The sequence below is a fragment of the Cebus imitator genome, unplaced genomic scaffold (genome assembly GCF_001604975.1).
Source record: "Cebus imitator isolate Cc_AM_T3 unplaced genomic scaffold, Cebus_imitator-1.0 Scaffold33, whole genome shotgun sequence".
Lineage (NCBI taxonomy): Eukaryota > Metazoa > Chordata > Mammalia > Primates > Cebidae > Cebus > Cebus imitator.
In genome coordinates, this window is record NW_016107348.1 from 7,539,445 (window position 1) to 7,562,838 (window position 23,394).

Here is a 23,394-nt window from a genome sequence, read left to right on the forward strand (position 1 = left end):
CATCACACACTGGGGTCTGTTGCAGAGGAATAAGGGAGGGACAGCAGGGGGTGGAGAGGTTGGGTAGGGATAACATGGGGAGAAATGCCAGATATAGGTGATGGGGGATGGAGGCAGCAAACCACATTGCGATGTGTGTACCTACACAACAATCCTGCATGTTTTGAACAAGTACCCCGGAACCTGAAGTGCAATAAAAAATATAAATAAAAGTAAAGGTGCTAGATTTCCTGCTGAGGTTGTTGCTTACTTGCAACAATAAGCAGATGATCTTACCATTATAATGTGGGCTCGGCAGCCCATTTTGCAGATTTGGGCTTGCCAGTCTGCACATTGGTATGAGACAATTCATCATAATAAATTGCTTTCTGTATATCCACCCATCCTGTTGGTTCTGTTTCTCTGAAGAACCCTGACTAATACAGGGGCCAAGGAGAGACATGTTCTAATGTACTTGTCTATGAAAAACAAAAATATTCTTGAGTACTTCAGAATTTTCTTTTGAAAGGGAGGCAGTAATATCAGTAAGCTTATCAGGATTATTCAATCAAAACACAAGGTTTTTGATAAATGAAAATTCATTTCCCGTGATCATATGAAAGAAGTATGGGAAATATTTGTTGACATCATTTATACGTAAATACTAGTGAACCCCAAACCTTCTCAGCAACACTTATTTGATTCTCTTCGTATTAGAATCATGACTAATAGCTGAACCTTATAACTTCCGTGTTATTTCTTTGAACATTATTTCAGAATGAGCAAGACTATTAAAACTCCAAATGTGGTCTTTGTTTATTGTGTAAAATGTTCCGATATTATTTGAAGTGATACATAATTTGAAATATAGTTTGAGTAAGCATCAATGGTTTCTCTCCATAAAGGTTACCCCTTTCTGAGCAATGACAAAGAGGAAAGGCAAGGAATTTTGGTGCCAGTCATATCTCAGTTTAAATCCTGGTTGTACTACTTATTAGCTATCTATGGACAAGGTATTATCTGCACTCCTCACTTGAAAAATGAAACAAACAGTGACTTCCTTTTGCGAGTTGGGAAGATTAAATGAAATAAATTGTATGAAAGCGTCCATGAGAGAGTGCAAGGCACACAATATGTTCTTAATAAATCTAATTTTCTGTTCTTTTTATAGTTCATAGTTACAATTTTATAGTTTTATTATTGATGTTTCTATAGATGTTATGGAATCTAGAATGTTACTAGTGGCTAAAAGCTTCAAGATCAATATTTTTATATATTAATATATCAAGATCACTATTTTTATACATAGGTAAACTGAGCCCACAGAGGATTTTCGTGGCCTTAGGACACAGAGTTAGTTGGGGAAAAGTAGGAGCTATTTGTTTTGAGAGACAAAGTAGAACATAGTGAAATAACAGCTTTGTTATATGATAGATCCAAAGAAAGTGGTATCAAATACCACTTTCTAGCTTTGAGATATTGGAAAAAATGTTTTTTTGTGTGTGTATTTAAGATGCTTTATTTTTAAAAATAGGGTTATTGGCCCCATGTGGTGGTTCATGCTTGTAATCCCAGCACTTTGGGAGGCTGAGGTTGATGGATCCCTTGAGTCTGGGAGTTTGAGTCCAGCCTGGGTAACATGGAAAAACCCTGTCTCTATTCCACTACATTCCAGCTTGTGTGACAGAGAGAGACTCCAGCTTGGGGGACAGAGAGAGACTTTGTCTCAAAAACAAAACGAACAAACAAAAAAGGTGTAATAATATGTACGGATATGTTATGAAAATTAGATGATATAATGTAAATGCATGCTCAACAAATGAAGGTAATTATAATCTGCACAGTCAATTATTTGATTATTCAACTTTACGTACAAATATCTGACATTTTCCTTCCCCGATGACAACAGAAGTATCTGAATTAACACCCTTACCTGAAAACCTCCTGTAGAGTTACTTCAAAGCAATAATGAGAACAATAGGTTACCTAACACATGAATTCCAGTTTAATAGGAGGCTGTTTCCAGAAAATTCCAAGCAACATAAAATAAGCATCTTCAGTATGTGTCGGGCTGTTGACATTTGAAGAACGACATCTGGGAAGTTGTTTTCTTCGGATTAGAGAAGATTTTATGTTCATTTTCCCAGTTTTTCTTATTAAATCTCCTGCTGAATACCAGTGCAGGCTGTTTGCTGTGTGTTGAAGTCAACAGTATAATGTTACTAAGAACTTTTTTTTTTTCTATTCTAAACTACCTGATTTGTATTGGGTTGGTTATTTTTAATAATACAGTGCTACAATTAACCATACCTACAGACTCAAAGGCCCCCAAATACGTTTTAAATATGAACAACCTTCTGTCTTCTGCAGTATCAACCTTGAAATTGTTTTTCCTTAATACATTTCATAATCCTATCTTCCCAACTCCCCAGTACACTCCTGCTACAATACTAAGACCCCAAGTATTGTGGTTCCCAAATCTCCGACCCTTTCTTGCTTATGACTGCCTTAGTCTGAACCTTAGGCCCAGAACTGAGCACACAGCAATGTTAAATGCTTGCTTTTATTATTACTATTGTTGTTGTTGTTATACTGCCTTTCAAGGCTGAATTCAAATCCCTCCCCTTCGTTCTAACTTCATACCTAGCTTCCTTACAGCTACTGTTGCACCTAATACTTTATTTTACTCTATTCACCCTCTCTGTAACCTACTTTAGTTTCCTACCTTAGCTTTATTTCCCCCTCCAGACAAGCTTTTAAGGACTTATATATTTTACTTTATTTATAATTTTAAAATCTGTTTGAGAGCATGGTGTTTATGCGAACCTATATACATCAAAATAAAGATACACACACACACACACATACATACACACACACACACACACACACACACACACACACAGGTTCAAAGCTGTTTAGATCCTTCCATTACACTGCACAACCTCATTATGAGGTTTCCGGTTTGCAGGTAGTTTGATGCCTAATGTTTTTTGATTTGAGACCAGTTGTTAGAGTATAGATCTGGGTTAGGAATTTAGTTGTAGGGGTTCTATCCACTGCTCTAACTCTAATAAGATCTAGCCTCTGCAGATTTCTCTTTCTCAATTTAAAGCATAAATATTTGCTATTATTATTATTATATTGCCTATGTAGTCAACCCCCTTTCAGGGCTCAGTTCAAATCCTTCCTCTTTGTCTAAATTCATATCTGGCGTCCTTACAACTACTATATCTTATAACTACAATCTTTTTGGTCCTTCTTGTTGTAAAATAATCACCACACGAATATATGTATACATCTATTGGTAAGTGGCCACTCAGGGTTCAGGTTCCAATACTTGAAACACAATGTATTCATGTTGTATATTCAGCATTTCTAAATCCGAGCACACTGTTTCTTCCTTTGCCTAACTTCGTGCTTTGGGATCCTTGTTCTGGGTAATGATAGCATCATCTGCTTAAGAGCAAAGCTAGAAACCCTAAGTCTGACCACCCACCTTCCTCTCTGTTACTGCTAACATCAGATTGGTCACCAGATGTTAAAGATTCTCTCTGTAAATGTAACTTGAAGGCAAGGTGCTTACTCAACTGCTAGTAGATCTTACACAAGTAACATCAAGCATCATTATAGAACTTTCATTTGCAAAACCAACAGATACTTTCCTTCTGCTCACCTTACATGATTTCTGAGGGTTAAATAAAACAATATTCCTGAAAGCAAGCCAAAAATTTGCAAAAGGTTGAACAAATATAGACTATTGTTATTATTAAATAGAGTAAGTTGGTCATTTTCATAATATCTGTTTTCCAATATACATTGCTTTTTAATTTTCTTATATGGAACATTCATTTCTTTTCTTTTTTCTTTTTGAGACAGAGTCTTGCTCTGTTGCCCAGGCTGGAGTGCAGTGGCACAATCTCGGCTCACTGAAACCGCTGCCTCCTGGGTTACAGCAATTCTCCTGCTTCATCCTCCCAAGTAGCTCGGATTATAGGCACCTTCTAGCATGCCCAGCTAATTTTTTTTTTTTTTGTATTTTTAGTAAAGACAGGGTTTCACCATATTGGTCAGGCCGGTCTTGAACTCCTGACCACAGGTGATCCACCCACCTTGGCCTTCCAAAGTGCTAGTATTACAGGCATGAGCCACCGCACCCAGCCTTATTTTCTTGCTTTAAAAAATTAGGCCATTACTAAAGTATGAAGTTAACTTACACTTCTTTATGACAAAATATGGGATATATAATGTAAAAATTGAGACTAAAGGGAACTGTATTTTATGATTTTCACTTTGTGTACAAATCTCTGTGTCGCATCATTTCAGGTGCCTGTGGTAGCCATATTGGGTTCAGGTGGGGGTTTCCGAGCCATGGTGGGATTCTCTGGTGTGATGAAGGCATTGTACGAATCAGGAATTCTGGATTGTGCTACCTACGTTGCTGGTCTGTCTGGCTCCACATGGTCAGTATACATTTTTAATTTTAGTTTTATAATTTTAAATATTTAGGATTTATTTAAGTCAAGTACTATAAGAGAAAAGAGGATTTAGAAAATTGAACATTAACTTTAAATTACTGAAACTTTCCAGTTTGATGCCACAATCTGCTTTAAAAGATTTTTTAAAGACAAATTCATACCTAATAGTAAATTTTGTTGCAAATTTACTTTTTTGAAGCCACTTTGTAACTTAAAATGTAGTTAAAACAAAAAGACAAATTGAAGATAATTCTAGATAAATATAGAAGTGGAACAACATACTCTACCCATAATTAAGTTAATCTTCTTATAATTTGCTGATTTGTAGTCCTTCAGTGAACATGTCTAACTCTACATGATTCATTCCATATTCATTTTCTTCTTTAGGGCAAATAGAATAAGATGCAAGATACCATAATATACAGAACAAAGAAAACAATTTTGAATATGGAAATACTATATATTTCATTGGTTTTCATCTAAGTATATATGACATTAGTCCTTTAAATGTATTTAGGTGAAGGCTTAAAACATCAGCTAAATTGAGGTGGAGACTTAAAACATATGTATAATACTTATAACTTTCTAGATTTTCACAAATATATTTATAAAACATTTTCAGAAATGATACTACATACTTTTGGTTTGCTTACCTCACATAAGCACATTGAAAATCAAATGAAATCCTTGCTCACATGTCTCAAATAAGAGTATCACCTTATTAATGAAGATCTGTCTTGGACTTATAAGGCCTTTTCATTCATTTGGCCATGGCAAAACTCATCTATCAGATTATCATATTATATATGTCTAGCATTTTAAAGTTTCTGTGCCATTTTATCTTGTGAGACAGATATGAGTTTATTCGTTTTTATGCTAAAGAAAATTTGACATAGAAGCCAAATGACTTGTCTAACATCACTAGTAGAGCTAGCATATAAACTCAGGCTTTTGATCTGTCATTCTGAGTTCTTCCTACTAAACCACACTTTTTTCTTGGACATATATATTTCATAGAGAATATCACATTTAAATAATCTACAGTTTTTTAAAAACGTTTTGAATCAGACTAGTTCTGAGACAAAAACCTAGAGTCAGCATTGCTGTCTCCTCTGTATGGACCCTCAAAACGATTTATTTCTTCTGAAAGCAGGGAGTAGCCCATCATCATTCTTTCCCTTGAAGGAAAGAGCAGGCATCTGCCTGTTTAATGAGTAATGTGTTAGAAAATCTTGGACCCTTCCATTGGTTCGCCTACTCAATCATTTTGTTATTATTCTTCAAGTGGTTTTCTTTCTTTATACTCATTATTTATGAGATCCCTGTTGTCTATCACTGACAAATGTAAGAAGCTCACTTTCTTAAACTCATCTAATAAAGCAAGACTAGACCTTGAGTGCTGATTTGGGGATATAATTGTGTATGCGTGAGCTATATTAGAACTGCAGTTATTGCTTTGGTTATAGATTTGGTGCAATATCTTCTTATATTCTCCTGTCAGTAAACATGTCCTGTAAAATGTAATAAAAGGATTTTAAATGGGCACACACACACATTTATATATATATATATATGAGATACACTGTGAAAGATAAAGAAGGACATATGTATATCTATATATATTCTCTATATAGAAATATATAGATACATAGAGAGAAGTATATATATTCTCTCTATATACTACATATATACTTATATAATATATACATAGTTATAGAATATATATATATATATATATTTATACTCTGTCTTTCACAGTCTTATTTCCTTAAAGATCAGCTTTTCCCTTTTTATTTCGCTTCCTTAAAAGGCTGCTCACTCCTTGTAACAGATTTTCATTCACAGGCCACTTAATTTGCGAAGTTTTTTGTTTTCCTTGACTTCTTTGGGTACGTGGAATGGAGGGGGCCAAGACTGGAGACTGAGACGTTTTGCACATTGCTTTGTGTTTCTTTCTGATTGTTCCTATCGGGCCTCTTTGATTTTATTTCATCCTCTCTGGTCTCTCCTCCATATGTTGTCCCTACCACTTCCACAGTTTTTCTCCTTCATGTGGGCTTTCCCTCAGGGCTTCTCTTTTGGTCTGTTATATCGATATGTCCTCCACAGGTAATTCCACCAACTTCTGCCATTTTAGCTATTATCATCAATAATTTAATTCATGGAATCCTATAACACTCCGAAACTTAATAGATAAAAAGAAAATAGCACCCTAATGGAGGCTGCAGATAAGCTGTCATAGAGGCGAATCAAATGAAAAATGAGATCTAGAGGGAAGGATTTTTCAAGAAGGAGGGATATTTTAAAATGTTGAAAATCTGTGAAAAGCTTAGCAAAGGACTGAGTTTGGTTAGTGGTTTTAGCAGGAACCACTGATTAAAGTAATTAAAAGATAATTTTGAACATGAAATTGCAAAAAATAAGGGTTGAATAAAACATTAAAGTACAAAAAGTAGGACTATGACCTCATAAGAGCCATCTATTATTTCAAGTACTTTGTTTGGAAAAGAAGGTGGGAGTCATTATTTGAAGGGAACATAGGGCCTGGGGAAGGGTTTTTATTTCTTTTTTCAGAATTTAAGAAAGTTGAGCATTTTCGTAGATGTCTGAGGTGTAGGAAATAGTGTCGAGGGATAGATGGAAGGTAAAAAAATAGATCATGGATAGAAAAAGACCAGCAGAGACAGGACACAGATGGAAAGCACAGGTGAAGGTGTTAACCAAGGAAAGAAGAGATGCTCCCTGAGGCACAAGTAAAGGTGGTCAGGATGATTCATGGTCACAGTTCTCTCTTAAAAAGTATAAGTAAGAAGGTAAAAAGTTCAAAGGAAGGAATTCGGAAAGGCTTGGAAAAACAAATTACGCTTCTGTGTTGTGTAATCTTTTATATTCTGCTGATACACAGCCGTGATTTGGTGTAAGTGAGGTAATACGGAAATATCTGGAGAAGCCCTGGACCTCCCAGAAAGTTTTCTGTGATCATAAAAGAGAATTTTGGGTAGGATAAGGCTTCCCTGATAGCTGCTACTACCTTTATGGTAATTACTTCTGAGATTAATTTTGGATGATACTTGTGATTCTTTAACTCTAGGTATTAGCTAACCTGGAGACCTGAAATGAGTGAACTCAAAAATCAGGACAGTAATCCTGTGTTCTTTTACTCAGGATTAGCACAGCTTTCTTCCTCGGCTGTTCTTCCAGGGGCTATTGCATGTTGACTGCCATGTTTGTACAGTATTGCCATCTAAAAAGAAATGAGAACAGCTCTGCATCTGTAGACAATATGGCCCAATTTACTGAACTAACTAAAATAGAATTTGAGAGTGAGAACATTCAGCTTAGTAGTACAAAAAATTGCTGGAACAATGAAAAAAGAAACAGCATTAACAGAAATGGTCACATAAGGTATAACAGACTCAAAGGTCAATATTTGTTAGAGAAAATTTGTTGTTTAAGGGCTAAGATGGTCTTGTTCCCTAATGAATCTCTCTTACTAGCACAGTGCCTGACTTTATTTAGGTCATAGTTGCTTAATCACCAAATAAAGTAATGTGTAAGTAGCTGCATTTTATGGAAAAATTAATTTAGGAGTTTTTAAAGGATTTTAAGATATTTGCTTAACAGGTGTTGAGGGTCTTCTGAAGAAGATTTGAGATTCTAAATCTTAGTTGCAGATGAAAATCACTTCTCCACTTTTTTAAGCCCCCAAATTCTACATGTTTATCCCTGAAGGTTCGGATTCAGCAAGTCCTGGTGGTTAGCTACTGATATTTTAGAACACTGACAATTTGATTTGGAGACAGGCATTGAACTGAACATTTCTTCTTCTCTGGCTGATTTGCATCTAAAATGTCACACGACCTAAAATGCATTTAGATTAAAAAAATGAGGTGTCCTCTCTTATAAATATGTTGAAAAATTAGAGGCAAATGTTTACAGATTTATCGACAAATAAACCTAAGACCCTTTCATTCATTAACTAATTTATAGAGGTCCTCCTATGTCTAAGCTACTCTCTTTTTGAAAATTGATTGGTATAATTGGGAAACATTATTGGTAAAGAGATGAAAATAAAGGCTTAACTATAGATTTAGAAATTGGGATAACATTTGTATATTTGATTTTTTATTTTTTGAGACAATCTCACTCAGATGTAACTGCAGGGATACCATGAAAATACTATCTAACTCATTTTGTGAATTCTGAGGAATATATGTCATAAATGCTGAACAAGCACAGACCATTAACCCAATGTCAATGGTTGAAGTATTTCAGGTTTTTCTGTCTCCCACCAGGGCTTATATTTCTAAGCCGACTGCTTAACAAGGTGGGGGGTGGGGGAGTGGGGAGGAGAGAGAGACAGATAGAGAGAGAGATAGAGAACACTAGTTTACTTCAACCTTCAGAGAGTACATTGTGCATTCATTAAAAGTATGATGAGGTCCAGAATATCATATCTTTATTGATTTGGATGGATCACATGGTAGACTTTGGAATAACTATAGGAATAAATGAACTGTGTATCTTTCAAGGATTCAAAGCTGTATTTTTATAGATATTTGGTGATTATACTAGGTTGAGCTGGACAAGTCTGTTTGGTTTATCATTACTACATATTGAGAGAATTGTTTCAAATTCAATTTGTGGCATAAAAGTATATTAAAGGTTTTTTTTCTGTGCATGCGTTCCATTGTGGGTCTGTTACTCTCCATTTATTAACTGATCATTATTCTCAGCTTGTCTCCAAGTAGCTCTGAACCCAATAAGGAATTATAATTTATTGCGAAATGGGAATAGTTTGGTCTCTACTGAAGTCTTGTATAATAGACTACAAAAAAAAGGCCTATTGGGGAGAGGACAAATTTTGAATTCCAGTTCTGCTGCTATAAATTGGGAAATATGAGCATGTTATTTAAATTCACCAATGCTCTTTTTACTGATAATTACACTTTGAAAACCACTGTGAGTCTTTAAGACAACCACTTGTGAACAATTAACTAACACCATGTCCAGAATATAGTAGGGGCCCAACAAGAATTATTAGTTTTCTCCCCTTGAAGGAACAATAACCATTATAATAGGCATTTTGATTTGAATCCCAGGGAAATAAGAGATTAAAACATGTGCTATTTTCTCCTTGGTTGGATGAAGTGGTGAAGTGTTTACATATTCTATTTGTTCTGTGAGTTTTCTAAGCTGTGCTTGTCATATGCTGGACATTAACTAGTCACTGAGGCTAAAAAAGATGAGTAAACCAAGTTTATTTCCTGAAGAAAGGGACGCAATTTATTGAGGGAAAAGATAAGTCAACAAGTAATTAATATTCAGCATGAGATCTACCATACTAGAGGTATTGGTTCACAGGAAGGAGCACAATAACTGAATATTTATTATCTAGATATCAAATATTAAGGCTCACGGTGATTTCCAGTTGTACCAGAAGTGGCCAAATGGCTGGCAGCCAAGAGGCTTCATAAGAAAGCATTTACTTTAATGACCTTATTCCTCTTTAGGATTTTGCCTTCAGATTCCTATGTTCAGAAATTCAGAGACCTGCAGTTAACAAGGTTTGAGATTTTGTCTAATTAGCCAATGGATAATTAAGGGGAAAAAAAAGCATTTGTCAAGGGAATTGGGAATTCACCATAGTTGGGACAGCACATTTTCTGCCTGTAGATAAGCATCATGAAAATTTAGATGATCAGATTGCTTGACTGGTCTTGGAGCCAGACAAGTCAATTTATTTACATGACTCAGATGTGCTCTGTCATCAATCTCAAATAGTCTGATGGAGATACGCATTCCTGGCACTCTAGATAATGGACAGTGGGCCTAGTAGGGCACCCTCTCTCTTGGACTGTGCATGGAAGCTCAGTGTTTCCTCTGATACCTCTTTCTTACTTTGCTTTCATGGTAGACCAGCTCCTTTCTGATTGACACGTTCTTTTCTTACATTTGTTAATATCTGCCATCAGATAATGAAGTTAACCAAATATATCCACCATTCTTCATTTACAGAGAGTCCCGGTTTCTTTGGAGACTGCTGTGTAATGCCCTTTATCTTTACTGATTGTGCTTTGTTTTCTGTGTAGGTACATGTCAACCTTGTATTCTCACCCCGATTTTCCAGAGAAAGGGCCAGAGGAGATTAATGAAGAACTAATGAAAAATGTTAGCCACAACCCCCTTTTACTTCTCACACCACAGAAAGTTAAAAGATATGTTGAGTCTTTATGGAAGAAGAAAAGCTCTGGACAGCCTGTCACTTTTACTGATATCTTTGGGATGCTAATAGGAGAAACACTAATTCATAATGTAAGTTACAGTTCAATCTACATTACTTTTACAACAAGTAGACAAAGCATATTATAAAAGAAAATGCAATACATTTTATAAAAATCACTAGACTCTACTTATTCTTCCAACTATGTGTACTGCACCCATTCTCCCACCAGATACTGTAACTCTTCTACCTGTCAAACTAGTGCTTACTAATTCATTCAAATGATGTAAAGGTTTTGAATGTGTGAGGAAGTGCTTTTGTATTCATTTTCTCTGGGGGAAAAAAAATTCATATTTTAACCCTTAACTGCCCGTTCCCTCCAAGAACAATAACGTTTTTAGATAAGGAAGAATGAACTTAGCCTGAACAGTCAAGAAAGGAGGGGGATCACATAGAACAGACCCACTTGGTATATGATTGCAGTGAGATGTTTTGTCGAAGATGGAGCAGAGGAGAGCCTGAGACAGGGAGTCCAGGGGCCAAGTTTCTTCTGGGCTCCATAGTTGCTAATTCATTCTCCAGTTCAGATGTAGACATAGTCTCTAGAGTTATGATTATTTTCAGAATGAAGATAGTTACTTCCATAGGGCTTATTTTTTTGTTGTTGTTGTTCATTCAGGACCTCGTAATTTCTAGAAGTAATAAGACTTATTTTTATTATAAAATTATAAGATTTTGATTGGAAGTACTATTTTAAATAGCATTCTTCCTGTATCTGTTTATAAATTTAAAGTCACCTTTTTCTTTCTTCTGTGGACAGAGGATGAATACTACCTTGAGTAGTTTGAAGGAAAAAGTCAATACTGCACAGTGCCCTTTACCTCTTTTCACCTGTCTTCATGTCAAGCCCGACGTTTCAGAGCTGATGTTTGCAGGTATGCCGTTTCCTTTCTCAGAACACCTCCTGGAACCTCTGAATTGCGGTTTCCCATGATTTTCTTTAGAAGAAAGTCATAAGCAATTTCAGTTGTTTATTTTAATGTATTTTCTATGACATAAGACTTTGAAAATATAAGACCATATTAAGCGAGACAATTTTCTGGTTGTAGAGAATATTCCATGAAACTAGTAACTAATGTATTTTCATTTAATATGGTAAAATGAAAATCAGGAATATAATCAATAACTCAATTTTAGTTATCTGTTTCTCAACAGCTTTTGACAAAATAATGTACCTATGCTTTGAGGCAACGCAAATCCTTTTACTTGTTGGTTATCTTTTCATTAATTGGGTAACATGATCTAGAGTTGTCCCTTAGTACTCATGGAGGTTTGGCTCTAGGGCTCCCTGTGGATACCAAATTCAGTGGATGCTCAAGCCCCTTATATCAAATGGCACAGTATTTGCAGGTAACCTACACATGTCCTATATACTTTAAATCATCTCTAGGTTACTCACAATACCTAATGTAAGGCCGGTTGCCTCACAGGGAGTTAAATGGACACACCTATCCCTGCTCGCGCCTTATCCTTTTGAGCACATTACTCAGCATTTGGCTTCTCCACGTGAATTCCCCACACCCACTTCTTCTACTGCACCCAGATCCACATTCAGCACCAAACTAAGCGGTCAACCCCAGCCTACCATTAAAAAACCCTGCCAAAAAAATTTTAAAGAAGCCCCACCAAACCCTGCCCAATAGCCCCCGGCTGGCCCACTTACCCAAAGTCCCGCCCGCCTACCAATGACAGCTCACTCCATGCACATCCTGTTTCCCAACAGCCAATAAAGCTGCCTTTGCTTTGTTTCCCCAACAGCCAATCAAGGCCCACTTACCCAGAGTCCCACCCACCTACCAATGACAGCTCACTCCATGCACATCCTGTTTCCCAACAGCCAATAAAGCTGCTTTTGCTTTGTTTCCCCAACAGCCAATCAAGGCCCACTTACCCAAAGTCCCGCCCACCTACCAATGACAGCTCACTCCATGCACATCCTGTTTCCCAACAGCCAATAAAACTGCTTTCGTTTTATTTCCCAAAACCCAGTCCATTGCCTCCCCTCCCCATAAAACCCCTGGGCGTGACTTCTTTGGCCCTTAAACCACAGAACCTCACCCAGGAGCTAAATAAATTAGCTTCTCATTTTCTTCTACTTGCCTCAATTTCCTCATTTTACCCCAGCAATAAACCTTACACCTAATACAATGTAAATGCTAGGTAAATAGTTGTTATATTCTTTAGGGAATAATTACAAGGAAAAAAGTCTGTACATGTTTAGTATAGATCAAACCATAGTAGGCTTAACTACATAGTACATGTCAACCGCGTTACATTTTGTGGAATTTTTTCAAATACTTTCGATCTGCAGTTGATTGAGTTTGCTGAACTCATGGGTATGCAGAGCCAACTGTATGTTTGCCATTTAAAGCATTGTTGTAATTTTTATAATTCAGCACCTAAAAAGTACTAGTGTACATTTGCAGTGGTTGATGAACAAAATGCCTCATTTTGTTAAATCTCATGAGTGAACACTTGTTTCTTCTCAAGCTTTGCTTCTTGGATACTCTAAAAGTACACAACATCACACTTTTGGGGGGCTCTGTCAGTATCAGTCTGCAGCACAATGGCTACTGTGGCTGGTGGGTTTCATTCTATTTTTAGGAAAAGTATCTCAGGGACTTAAGACACACCATGAGTGTAACAAATCATCATGAATGGTGTGTTTTTAGCAGATATATATCCAGGATCCTTTTGTAATTTTCACTATTCTCTCCACTGCCTCTCAGACGAGAATTTTGAATAGTTGACAAAAATTAGCACATATGGGATCCATCCAGTCAAGTGTTTGTTAAAATATTGGCTAAAATGTTTGTCATCCTTATGGTTCATAAGGCACTTATCATATTTATTATTTTATTCCATGTTTACTACAACCGGGGAGTAGGTATTTTTAGCTGTGTTCCACAGAAGAAAAACCAGAACCTCATAAATATTAAATAGATTGCACATTGCCACTTAGAAAGTAATTAGAAGTGCTGAGAATTGGTTTCAAAAATCCTTTCTTCTTTTTGTTTTACCATACTGACTTCTGATGTGTACACAGTGATACTTGACTATGTGGATTGTAGTCTGCAGGCACTAAGGATGAACTCCTCTTTCCTCACCACAATATATCATCCCCACCCTATAAGACCTTTTAATCTGTTTGGAAAATTTATAATAACTATTAAAGAAGTTAAGGCACCAGAGAGTACATAACTGTTACTATACACTGTCATTTTGACCAAGTTATAGGACCTCTGTTAGACCCAGTTTTCTCATCTGTTAAATGAAGATGAAACTTCTCACTATATTTTGCCAGAAAGTGAGAAAGGTTGTAAAACAATGGCAGGCCCTAATAATAAGTTTCCAGTAGATTTTAACAAATTAGAATGTTCTGTGAAAGCTGTATAAGAAAAGTCAGAGCTCTAGATCTTAAAAATGAATAGGATTTGAATATGAAAGGCAAATTTAATTATGGGATTATGGAGGGGGACATGCAGCAGGGACTAGGATAAATCTGGTTTGATCGGCAGCAACAAGGAAACACACATCTTGGACTATAATGGAGTTCACAGTAGAGAGCTGAGACTATGACATAAGAAAAGTAAGCACCATAATGAAATTGCTTCCCTGCCCTGCCCCTCCCCCCCCGCCATAGCTATTATCTTGTAAAGTTTTGAAATTTTTGGAATTCATTGGTCTATAACACTTGCATGCTAGTCAGATTTTTGCATGGCCAAATAAATCATCCATCACCCAGGAAGAAGAATGATATGGCCGAAAGAGCACTAGATTCTAACTTAGAAGCCTTGTCTCACAATAATTCTAAACTGAATACCTCAGGCTAGCCATGTAATCTCTGATTCTTTATTTTCTTCATTATTTAAAAAGGATAGTAACCTTAAGATTTATCTTACAGAGATATTAATACAATAATATGAACTATGCTTAAGATAAGACTGAAAACTATAAGAAGGCATAAAAATATAATAGTTTTATTTTTATTATGATTGTTCTGGACTTTTCACAGTGCTTATATTTTATTCTGAATTTTTAGTCAATAGCCATTTTCAAAGAAAACCTAACTAAAATAATTAAAGAATAAATAATATTTGGGTGAGTGGGTATTCTGCGTTCTTCTAGACTGAGAAAAGGCTGTTTTATATTCAGTTAGTAGTCTATGGACCTGGATGTATTTGATTTAGACATCTGCCTAACTGCAGTCCTGCTGCTGAGATGAGGGGTACACCACTAACCTTCATTTTTAAGCTTCTGTGATAAGGAGGTTTGAGCTGTGTCTTCCAACAGATTTAGACAAAATCATTAAACATTAATTATATGAATCTTGTACCCCGATAAGACATCTTAAGTTACATGTCCTGAGGTTCAAGTAGCGTTACTTGAGTTACTGAGAAAAAAGAATAGAGACATGTCTGTAATTTATTCTTCTAATATATGCTTAGAATGAAGGTGGCTCTGTAGAGGAAAAAGTTGAGAGAGTCTCCGAATTATATTTTAAAAAGTCAAATAATCAAATTTGGTTACAGAAGCTTTATTAATAATTTTACTTTAACAATATCGGATAACATTTTCCATCCCTCTTGGAATAATTTTAGATGTTTCATTTAGAAATTCCTTGGAAATTTTCAACAAATAAACATTCGTGTTTAAACTGTTAGAAATTCTTGACTCCTCCACTACATCACCTTGCTGAGAGGACTTAAAACATTCATTTAAAAATTTCCACTGGTGAATGAACTGCATTTAGGGATTACAACTTCTGGTTATGAACTCGGCATCATGGTAAATTTTTTGACAAGACACTATAGAAATACAAAGATAGTACTTTTCCTCAAGAAAGTTATAATCCTATTAAAGAGACAAAAATAAAGCATGGGAAAATTCCTACAATATGCCTATATATGACGTAAGTATGTAGACCTGACATAAGGGTGAGCCATCATAGAGATTTAGTATAGTCATAAGAAAGACTTTGTGAGGGTGATGAAGCTTGGATTTAGGTTGAACGTAGAGGGATCTGTCAAGTACAGGTCAAAAGACATCTTTGTGTGGAAACAATATGAGAAAGCACTCAGAAGGGAAGCAGAGGTATGTTTTGGGCATCACTGAAAACAAACAAAAAAAACTACCCTAGGACTTATGCACACACTGGTGAAGAAAGGTGTTGCATTTGGAGACACCATTAGTCCCAAGTTATGGAATGATTTTAATTCCAGACAGAGACATTTTTATGTACTTTTGATGATAATAGGAAATAGTTAATGATTTTATGCAGGGCAATAAAATTATTTACATAGTGTTTTTGAAAAAAGTACTTTCGTGTCCAATTAAAGACAGAAGGGAAAGGAATGAAACTGGAAGCAGAGATGTTTGCTTCCAGTTTTTGTGATAAAGCCCCGGAACTGGGACCTACTTATAAAGAAAGAAAAGAGTACATGGATATGAGAGGCCTAAGAGTCATCGGTGTGATGCCATGATGGATTTGATAGAGTGATAGCACGGTTTACTGAAATAGGTAAGCTGGCCTGGAAGAAGAGTGATGAGTTCTTATCTAGGTAAGTCTAGTGGGAGAAGATGACAGAGTATCTGAGTGTAAGGGGCCCAAAGGCAGTTGGCAGTCTGTGGAGATGCAGGAGAGAGGCTGGTGTCAACAGGTAGAGTCACCAGCAGGAGACAATTAGTTGAAAACTAATACCATGATTTCTTCAGTGAAGAGTGCAGGGCTCATCTTAGCTTTTGAGAATGCCTATAGTTACTGTGTGCCCAGGCCACAGCACTAATAAAGAAGAGATAGCTAGAAAAGTAGCAACCAGGAAGTTGTTACGCTTCAGTTCCCATGACAGGGTGTGAAATTGAGAGATAGGGCAATTACTTGTATGAATACAGGAATTTTCCTAACAGACTCTGACTCATTGCTAGTCATGTCTCACGAACTCCATGTAAATCATAGTAAATCACATCACTTTCTGATGAAGAGTATATGTACCATTTGGCTTTGACGTATAATGAATTATAATGTTATCAAAATTGTGATTTCATCCCTTCCTTCGTGAAAGAAGAATGTTGTGATCTACCATTGAACAAACAATAAATATAGATCCACCATTCCTTTTCCAAACCTTTGGTGACATGTGTTTTAGAATTCAAAATATTTGGATTTTAAAGGTATAAAGGTACTCATATTGTGTATTACTTAATATCCCAGTGGGTTTTTGTAATCAAACAGTGATAGTTCTCCAATAGGATACCTAAATATTCACATCGAGTGGGATAAATGAATTATAAGAGAACCCACCAACATTTAAGACTGATTTCTCACTAAATGGATTCAGATCAGATTTTACCACCAAATGAGTAACGAAAAAGCTTATGACTTTTGGAATTGTTTGGATTTTGTATTGTTGGATAAGCGATTTCCAACATATTATAATTTCAGAAAGGGAAAAACTAGAAAAAAAATGAAATGGGACAGAGACTTAAGAGTTGGTCGGGGTGGATGATGTTGGGATTTTATAACCGACCATCAACAAAGACCCTAAACTAAAGATTCCGTAGGAGCAAGCCTTATAACAGCAGAAGGGAATAGCAAGTGTATGCAGAAGTGGGAATGAACTTGACTTCTCTGAGGAACAGCAAAAAGACTGCAGCTGAAGTGGGATACGCAAGACAAAATGTGATAGAACATTGTTAGAAGATGTGGCCGCATCTCACAGCGAGTGGGATCTAGGCCAGGATGGAAACTTGTAGGCTCTGTTTCTGTTTTCAGTGTAATGGGAAGCTTTCAGATGACACTAGTGTGCTGTGATTTATATTTTTAAAGATTTCTTCTGGATATGGGATATCAAAAAGGTAATAGGTGAACAGAGTAGAAGCATTTTAGGAGGCTATCGTGAAGGTTCAAGAGAGAGAATAAAGCTGTTTGTATCAGTATGGTCACGGCCGGGAAATGGATAGGTGACCAGGTTCTAAACATAACTGGTGATAGAGCCTACAGCACTGATTTTTTAGATGTAAGCTATAAGGAAAGAGAACCATCAAGGGTCATCCTAAAGTGAGTATGAATAATAGTACCTTTTACCAACAAGAAGAATGAAGGAGTGGCAAGTGTAGAAAATGGGAATCAGAAGCCAGGAGTTCTTGCTGAAGACATTAAGATGCAGATGACAATTAGACATAGTTATAGCCATGGGGATACGTGAAACATAAAGTGGCCACTATTGAAATGTGCTATGCCCTCTTCTAAGCTGCTTATATTTCTTAACTCATTGGATCTTCAAAACAACCCTATACACTATCTACTAATTTTATTCACATTTTACAGATTAGGGACTTAAGACAGAGAGAGGATAATGTACCCAAGTCAGTAAGCACAGTTCGTAAGCAGCAGCATGGGATTTGATCCCAGACAGTCCGGCTCCAGAGCCCCTGCTCTTAGACAGGATACATCACTGACATTATTACCATGTTTTTCTAAGGCATTCAACCTAAAAACTTTGTATTGCAATCTTGTGGAGTTAGAATAGGTGGCTAGTAAGCAAAATTTAAAGATGAAGAAAAGGTAAATGTTAGAAAACATTTTATTTCATTTTAATAGACTGCTTGTAATGTTAACAAAGAGTTTAATTTCTTCTGTCTGCTCCATGAAATTTATATCTAGTTAGCGGTTTTCAGTTTTCTATTCTATAGAATGAAAACTGACTTCAAAAAGACATCTGAGTTTTTAAATAGAAAAGTGTAACCAATTTCTGCAAATTAGAAGGCATCTTTTTGTATTGTCATATTCACCTCTAAGCGTTTTTCCCCCAACTTCTACACAGTGTCATATACGTAATGGGCATTTGGCTAATGTTTTCATTTCAACATTTTCAATAAATGAATGAGAATAAGCATAACATTATTACAGTGATCATTAGCTGTGTACACCATGCTAGAGCATTTCCCTATTAATGGATTGCCTTGTTTTTAAAATGCTTTCAGATTGGGTTGAATTTAGTCCATACGAAATTGGCATGGCTAAATATGGTACTTTTATGGCTCCTGACTTATTTGGAAGCAAATTTTTTATGGGAACAGTTGTTAAGAAGTATGAAGAAAACCCTTTGCATTTCTTAATGGGTAAGTGATCAAAATGAACATATTATCACTGATTTGTTTGACCATTTTAAATCCTGGTACATTTTTAAGTTATTCTCTGTTTCTCCTTTATTTTAGGTGTCTGGGGCAGTGCATTTTCCATATTGTTCAACAGAGTTTTGGGCGTTTCTGGTTCACAAAGTAGAGGCTCCACAATGGAGGAAGAATTAGGTATCCTAAAGATGTGCTTACATTGATAAAAATCTGGCTACATTGATATATTTTATTAACATATATAGCTAGAATATTAAATATTCGTATTTTAATTATTCTAAATTTATTAATAATTTGGTTGACTCAACCTAAACATTTCCTAAAATATGTAAGTTACCTCTTAAGTATTATTTTGACACTGAGTTTATAGAACTCATAAAAATCATTAATTCCTAAGAGTAATTTTTAATAGAACACAACTCTATTCCTTTTTCTCATTATACTGCTAAACATATTATTTTATTGGAAAGTCCTCTTTTTATCAAATAAGAATAGCTTTTTAAAGATTAGATTCACCAACAGCTAAATACAGTGTAACACTTAAGTTTATGCTTGCCACAATTTATTTAACCCTTCAACATTAACTCATTGGAATTCTGTTATCATCTTATACTAATCTATATCCAAAAGAAGGAAAAAAAAATCAAATTACCTCTAGTAAACTTAAACTAATGATTTTCATTAAATCTAACCCATTAGCCTACAATAAATTACAAATATTCACAAAACCTGAGAAGGCAGACAATCTCAACTGGGACCAGTGGTTTTCATTCATTATAAGAATAATACCATAGAAACATGTTTTCTTAAATGAATAAATTTTGGCTAAAAGCCAAAAAAATAAATTACCTTCAGTATCTTCCAAAAGCCTTGCCACCTGTATTTTAATCAACACTAATTTTTGTTTTGACTGTTTTGACTGATAGCATAAAGAAATGGTGGAATGCTAAATCTGAATTTGGAGCCCTAACAGCAGGGGTCAGGGGAAGCACCTGATGGGAGTATCAGCACAGCTACCTACTATCTCTTCTGTATTTGGGAAGTAGCACAGATCTATCTGAGAACAGAGGAGTTGACAGAATAACATTGATGACTTTTTAAATAATTAATTTACTTGAAGAATGCTCACATACAAAAAGCTTACTGCAGGAATTTTAAACAAGCTGTACTTGGTATCTCAGGCAATGCCAGTTGATTTAATTAAGTTTACATGCAAAAGAGAATATAAGTGTAACATTAATTTGAACATTAAGGTGGCTTATAAGCAGTATTACCACTGTGCCTACAAGAATTGATTTTAGTTATATGATGATTTATTTGATATGTATACTTAGTGCAGTAAACTCCTATAGTTCATAATATTTTCAAGAGCATCATTTGTATTTTTGGTTAGTTCTTGATGAATAGTGGAAAAGTGATCTTATAATTTCATTGGAAGAAAAATAAAAACAAACAAACAAGGCACCTTGTGCTTGTTTACTTACTGTCCTCTGCTCGTCACCCAGTTAATGAGCAGACAAGGTAGGTGGCACTCATGGGCCTGCTGTGACACGTACTGTGGGGCACATTCTCTTACCAGTAACTGCAAGGCAAAGTGTATCATGATAAAATGATCTTCCTTGACTTATTTAATGAATGTTATATGCCAGATGAATGTCCTGTTCTCAACTCTTTGTGGAAATAACAAACCCTTTCTCTAAATTATGGGAAGATTTTAAGAAAAAAATAAAAGAAGAAAGAGAAGATCACATATTGAGGCTTGCTTCCTGTTCTCCTCTGTTGAATAACCCAGATAACCTAGGGTTTGTTATTTTTTTCTTCTTAAGGCAGGAAGAGAATAGGACTGAAATAACATATCTGAGTGTGGGTGAGACAGTGGCTAAAGGCCAAGGAAAAGGAGGAGGTTTATACTAAGTAGTTTTGAGAAGGTTCTTTGTTGAGAAGTTTCCTCAGAGGCCAGCAGTCTGGCAGCCTATTTACTCGTACTGTGTGTCAGACTGAGGGGGAATATCGTGTATGTGTGATCCGCCAGTCGGCAGGAAGCATGTTACCTCAGATTAAGTAAGGATTTCCAGAAATGAAACCAGAGAGGTGACTGAGAGGACTCTGAGGACTCCTGGTGACTACTCTATCCTTTGGCTGACTGACGTCTACCTCCTAAAGGAGTGTTCAGAGATGATTTTTGCTTTTCTGTTTTCTTCTTTCTGAAGAAAGACTTTAAGGTAAATTGGACTACAGTCAGGTAACTCTGAATGAAATTATTTACTCTCTGAGGAGTTGTGAATGAATGTGAAAATTTTACACTTTTGAGAGACAGAGTTGTACATTATACTAGGATGAAAAACATGTAAATTCACAATAGTTAGCTATTCATATGAAGTTCTTCCTTACAAATAAGACACTATTTTGGTGAACTAAATCAAACTATCAAATGTGACAGAAAGAAAAGAAAGAAAGAGAGGAAGAAAGAAAGAAAGAGAAAAAGAGAAAGGAAGGAAAGAAGGAAGGAAGGAATGGAGGGGAGAAAGGAAGAAAGAAAATGCATAAGGAAGGAAAACAAAATACATGTAGGCCTAGAAACACATGTAATGTACATGGCACCTGGAGTAGATCATTCCTTAACATCTCCCATACCTCCATGTTACAAAATTACTATTGATAATAGTCATGAAATGAAACCAATAATATTGGCTTGTGAACATTTTATCAAATGTATGTATAGTCATGCCAGTAAAAACTTAAAAAATAAATGTCAGTCCACTGCCTTAAGCATTTATTAACCCTTCCATTACATACCCTTGGTCATCCTTGCACATTTTACTTGAAAAAAGACAACTAGGCTGGGCACGGTGGCTCATGCCTATGATCCTGGCTTTTTAAGAGGCCACGGCAGGAAGATTGCTTGGGTGGAGGAGTTTGAGACCAGCCTAGGCAGTAGAGTGAGACCTCATTTCTACAAAAAATAAAAATAAAAAAATTAGCCAAGTAGGATTGTCCATGCCTATAGACCCAGCTACTCAGGAGCTACAGCAGAAGGATTGTTTGAGCACAGAGGCAGAGGTTGAAGTGAGCAGAGATCATGCTGCTGCAGCCCAGCCTGGGTAACCGTTTTTAAAAAATAAAGAAAAAAGACAACTAGTAATCATGCTAGATTTTACTGCTGTCTTTGTTTTAAGGATTTCTGGTTGTTATTTTAGTTTTTATAACTGTTTTCTTAATATGTTCTGCAGAAAGCACAAATTCTTGACACCAAAAGGTGAATTTCAACTGACAACTTACAATATTATTGAAAATCAAAAGATAATTTGTTAGCATCTTTCATTCATTTTAAGAAAACTGTTCTGTAGCTCCCCTGTAGGTTTTGGTTTTCTCCTCTACCTTCATAAACACCACTTAAAAATAAGGAAGAAAAACAAGTATTTTTTGGTATAACAAGAGCTTCCTATAATCAAGTTGTGCTTTTTGTTGGAATTATGATTAACATAAAAATTATCCTCTTTAAATCATGAATTAATAAATATAAACTAATTTTTCATGTCCTAGGAAACTTTGTTTCTGGTGAGAAATCTGAAAACATGATTAAATCTAATAAATCTAGATTTATTAAATGGATTTAAATGTATACTAGCAGAGCTAGTAGATCTCATTCTGTGGTTTTGCTCAGATTACTTCTTTATAATAAATTTGTGAATTTTGACACCTAAGATGCTTCAATTGTTTTGTCTCTTTTTCACAGAAAATATTACAACAAAGCATATTGTGAGTAACGATAGCTCGGACAGTGATGATGAATCACACGAACCCAAAGGTGAGTGAGCTGGAAACTTCTCTGGCCGAGATCCACGAGGAAAGGATATGAACACTTAGTCTGATTTTCTCATTCAAGAAGCTGGTGGTAATCTCCACTTCAGAAACGGAAATGATAAAATTGTAGTTTTCTATTGAGAGAGAGGATTGCATATTACATGTGTAATAAAATAGGCAGTATATATATATATATATATATATATCCCTAATTTGTTTTAATACCTCAAAAATACTGTAAGTTGAACAAACGAACAAATCCGAGATGGTAGAAATGCTGAATTCTCTTTTAAGTCTGATTAGAGCACTGGGCTTCTCAGCAAAGCTACTGTGATTTGGGAACCTTTTTAGATGACTTTAAAAATTAAAATTTTGGTCTTTTACAATTTTGTTATTAAGTAACATGAAAAATTGTATTCTTGCTCCATTCCTGAGCCTTATCCTACTGCCTTCACTCTACCTCTTGAGAAGGGATTAGTGATGAAGTGGGTAAAAGTATCAAGAACTTGTTGCATATATTATTTGATAGTATAAATGAGTCCTTTTACATTCTGACAAGGCTGTTTTCAGTTTGGTGTGGATCGTGATAGTCAGTGATAGACTTGGGGCAGAGATAAGGTGAGGATCAGATTTGCAACAAATATGAAGGACATATTTGTTGTAAATGTTTCATGGTAAAGTAGATTATTTTGACACAGTGTTTTGAGACGGCCGTTT

General features: G+C 35.7%; 1 protein-coding gene across 1 annotated transcript in view; it reads left to right on the forward strand.

Annotated features, from left to right (window-relative positions):
- Window positions 1–23,394, forward strand: part of PLA2G4A (phospholipase A2 group IVA) — a 146,512-nt gene that overhangs the window by 86,409 nt on the left and 36,709 nt on the right. Inside the window, exons 8-13 of the mRNA XM_017524540.2 lie at window positions 4,306–4,442; window positions 10,550–10,772; window positions 11,501–11,615; window positions 18,724–18,861; window positions 18,958–19,050; window positions 22,610–22,681. Of these exons, the coding sequence (XP_017380029.1) occupies window positions 4,306–4,442; window positions 10,550–10,772; window positions 11,501–11,615; window positions 18,724–18,861; window positions 18,958–19,050; window positions 22,610–22,681 (778 nt within the window). The remainder of the gene's footprint in view (window positions 1–4,305; window positions 4,443–10,549; window positions 10,773–11,500; window positions 11,616–18,723; window positions 18,862–18,957; window positions 19,051–22,609; window positions 22,682–23,394) is intronic.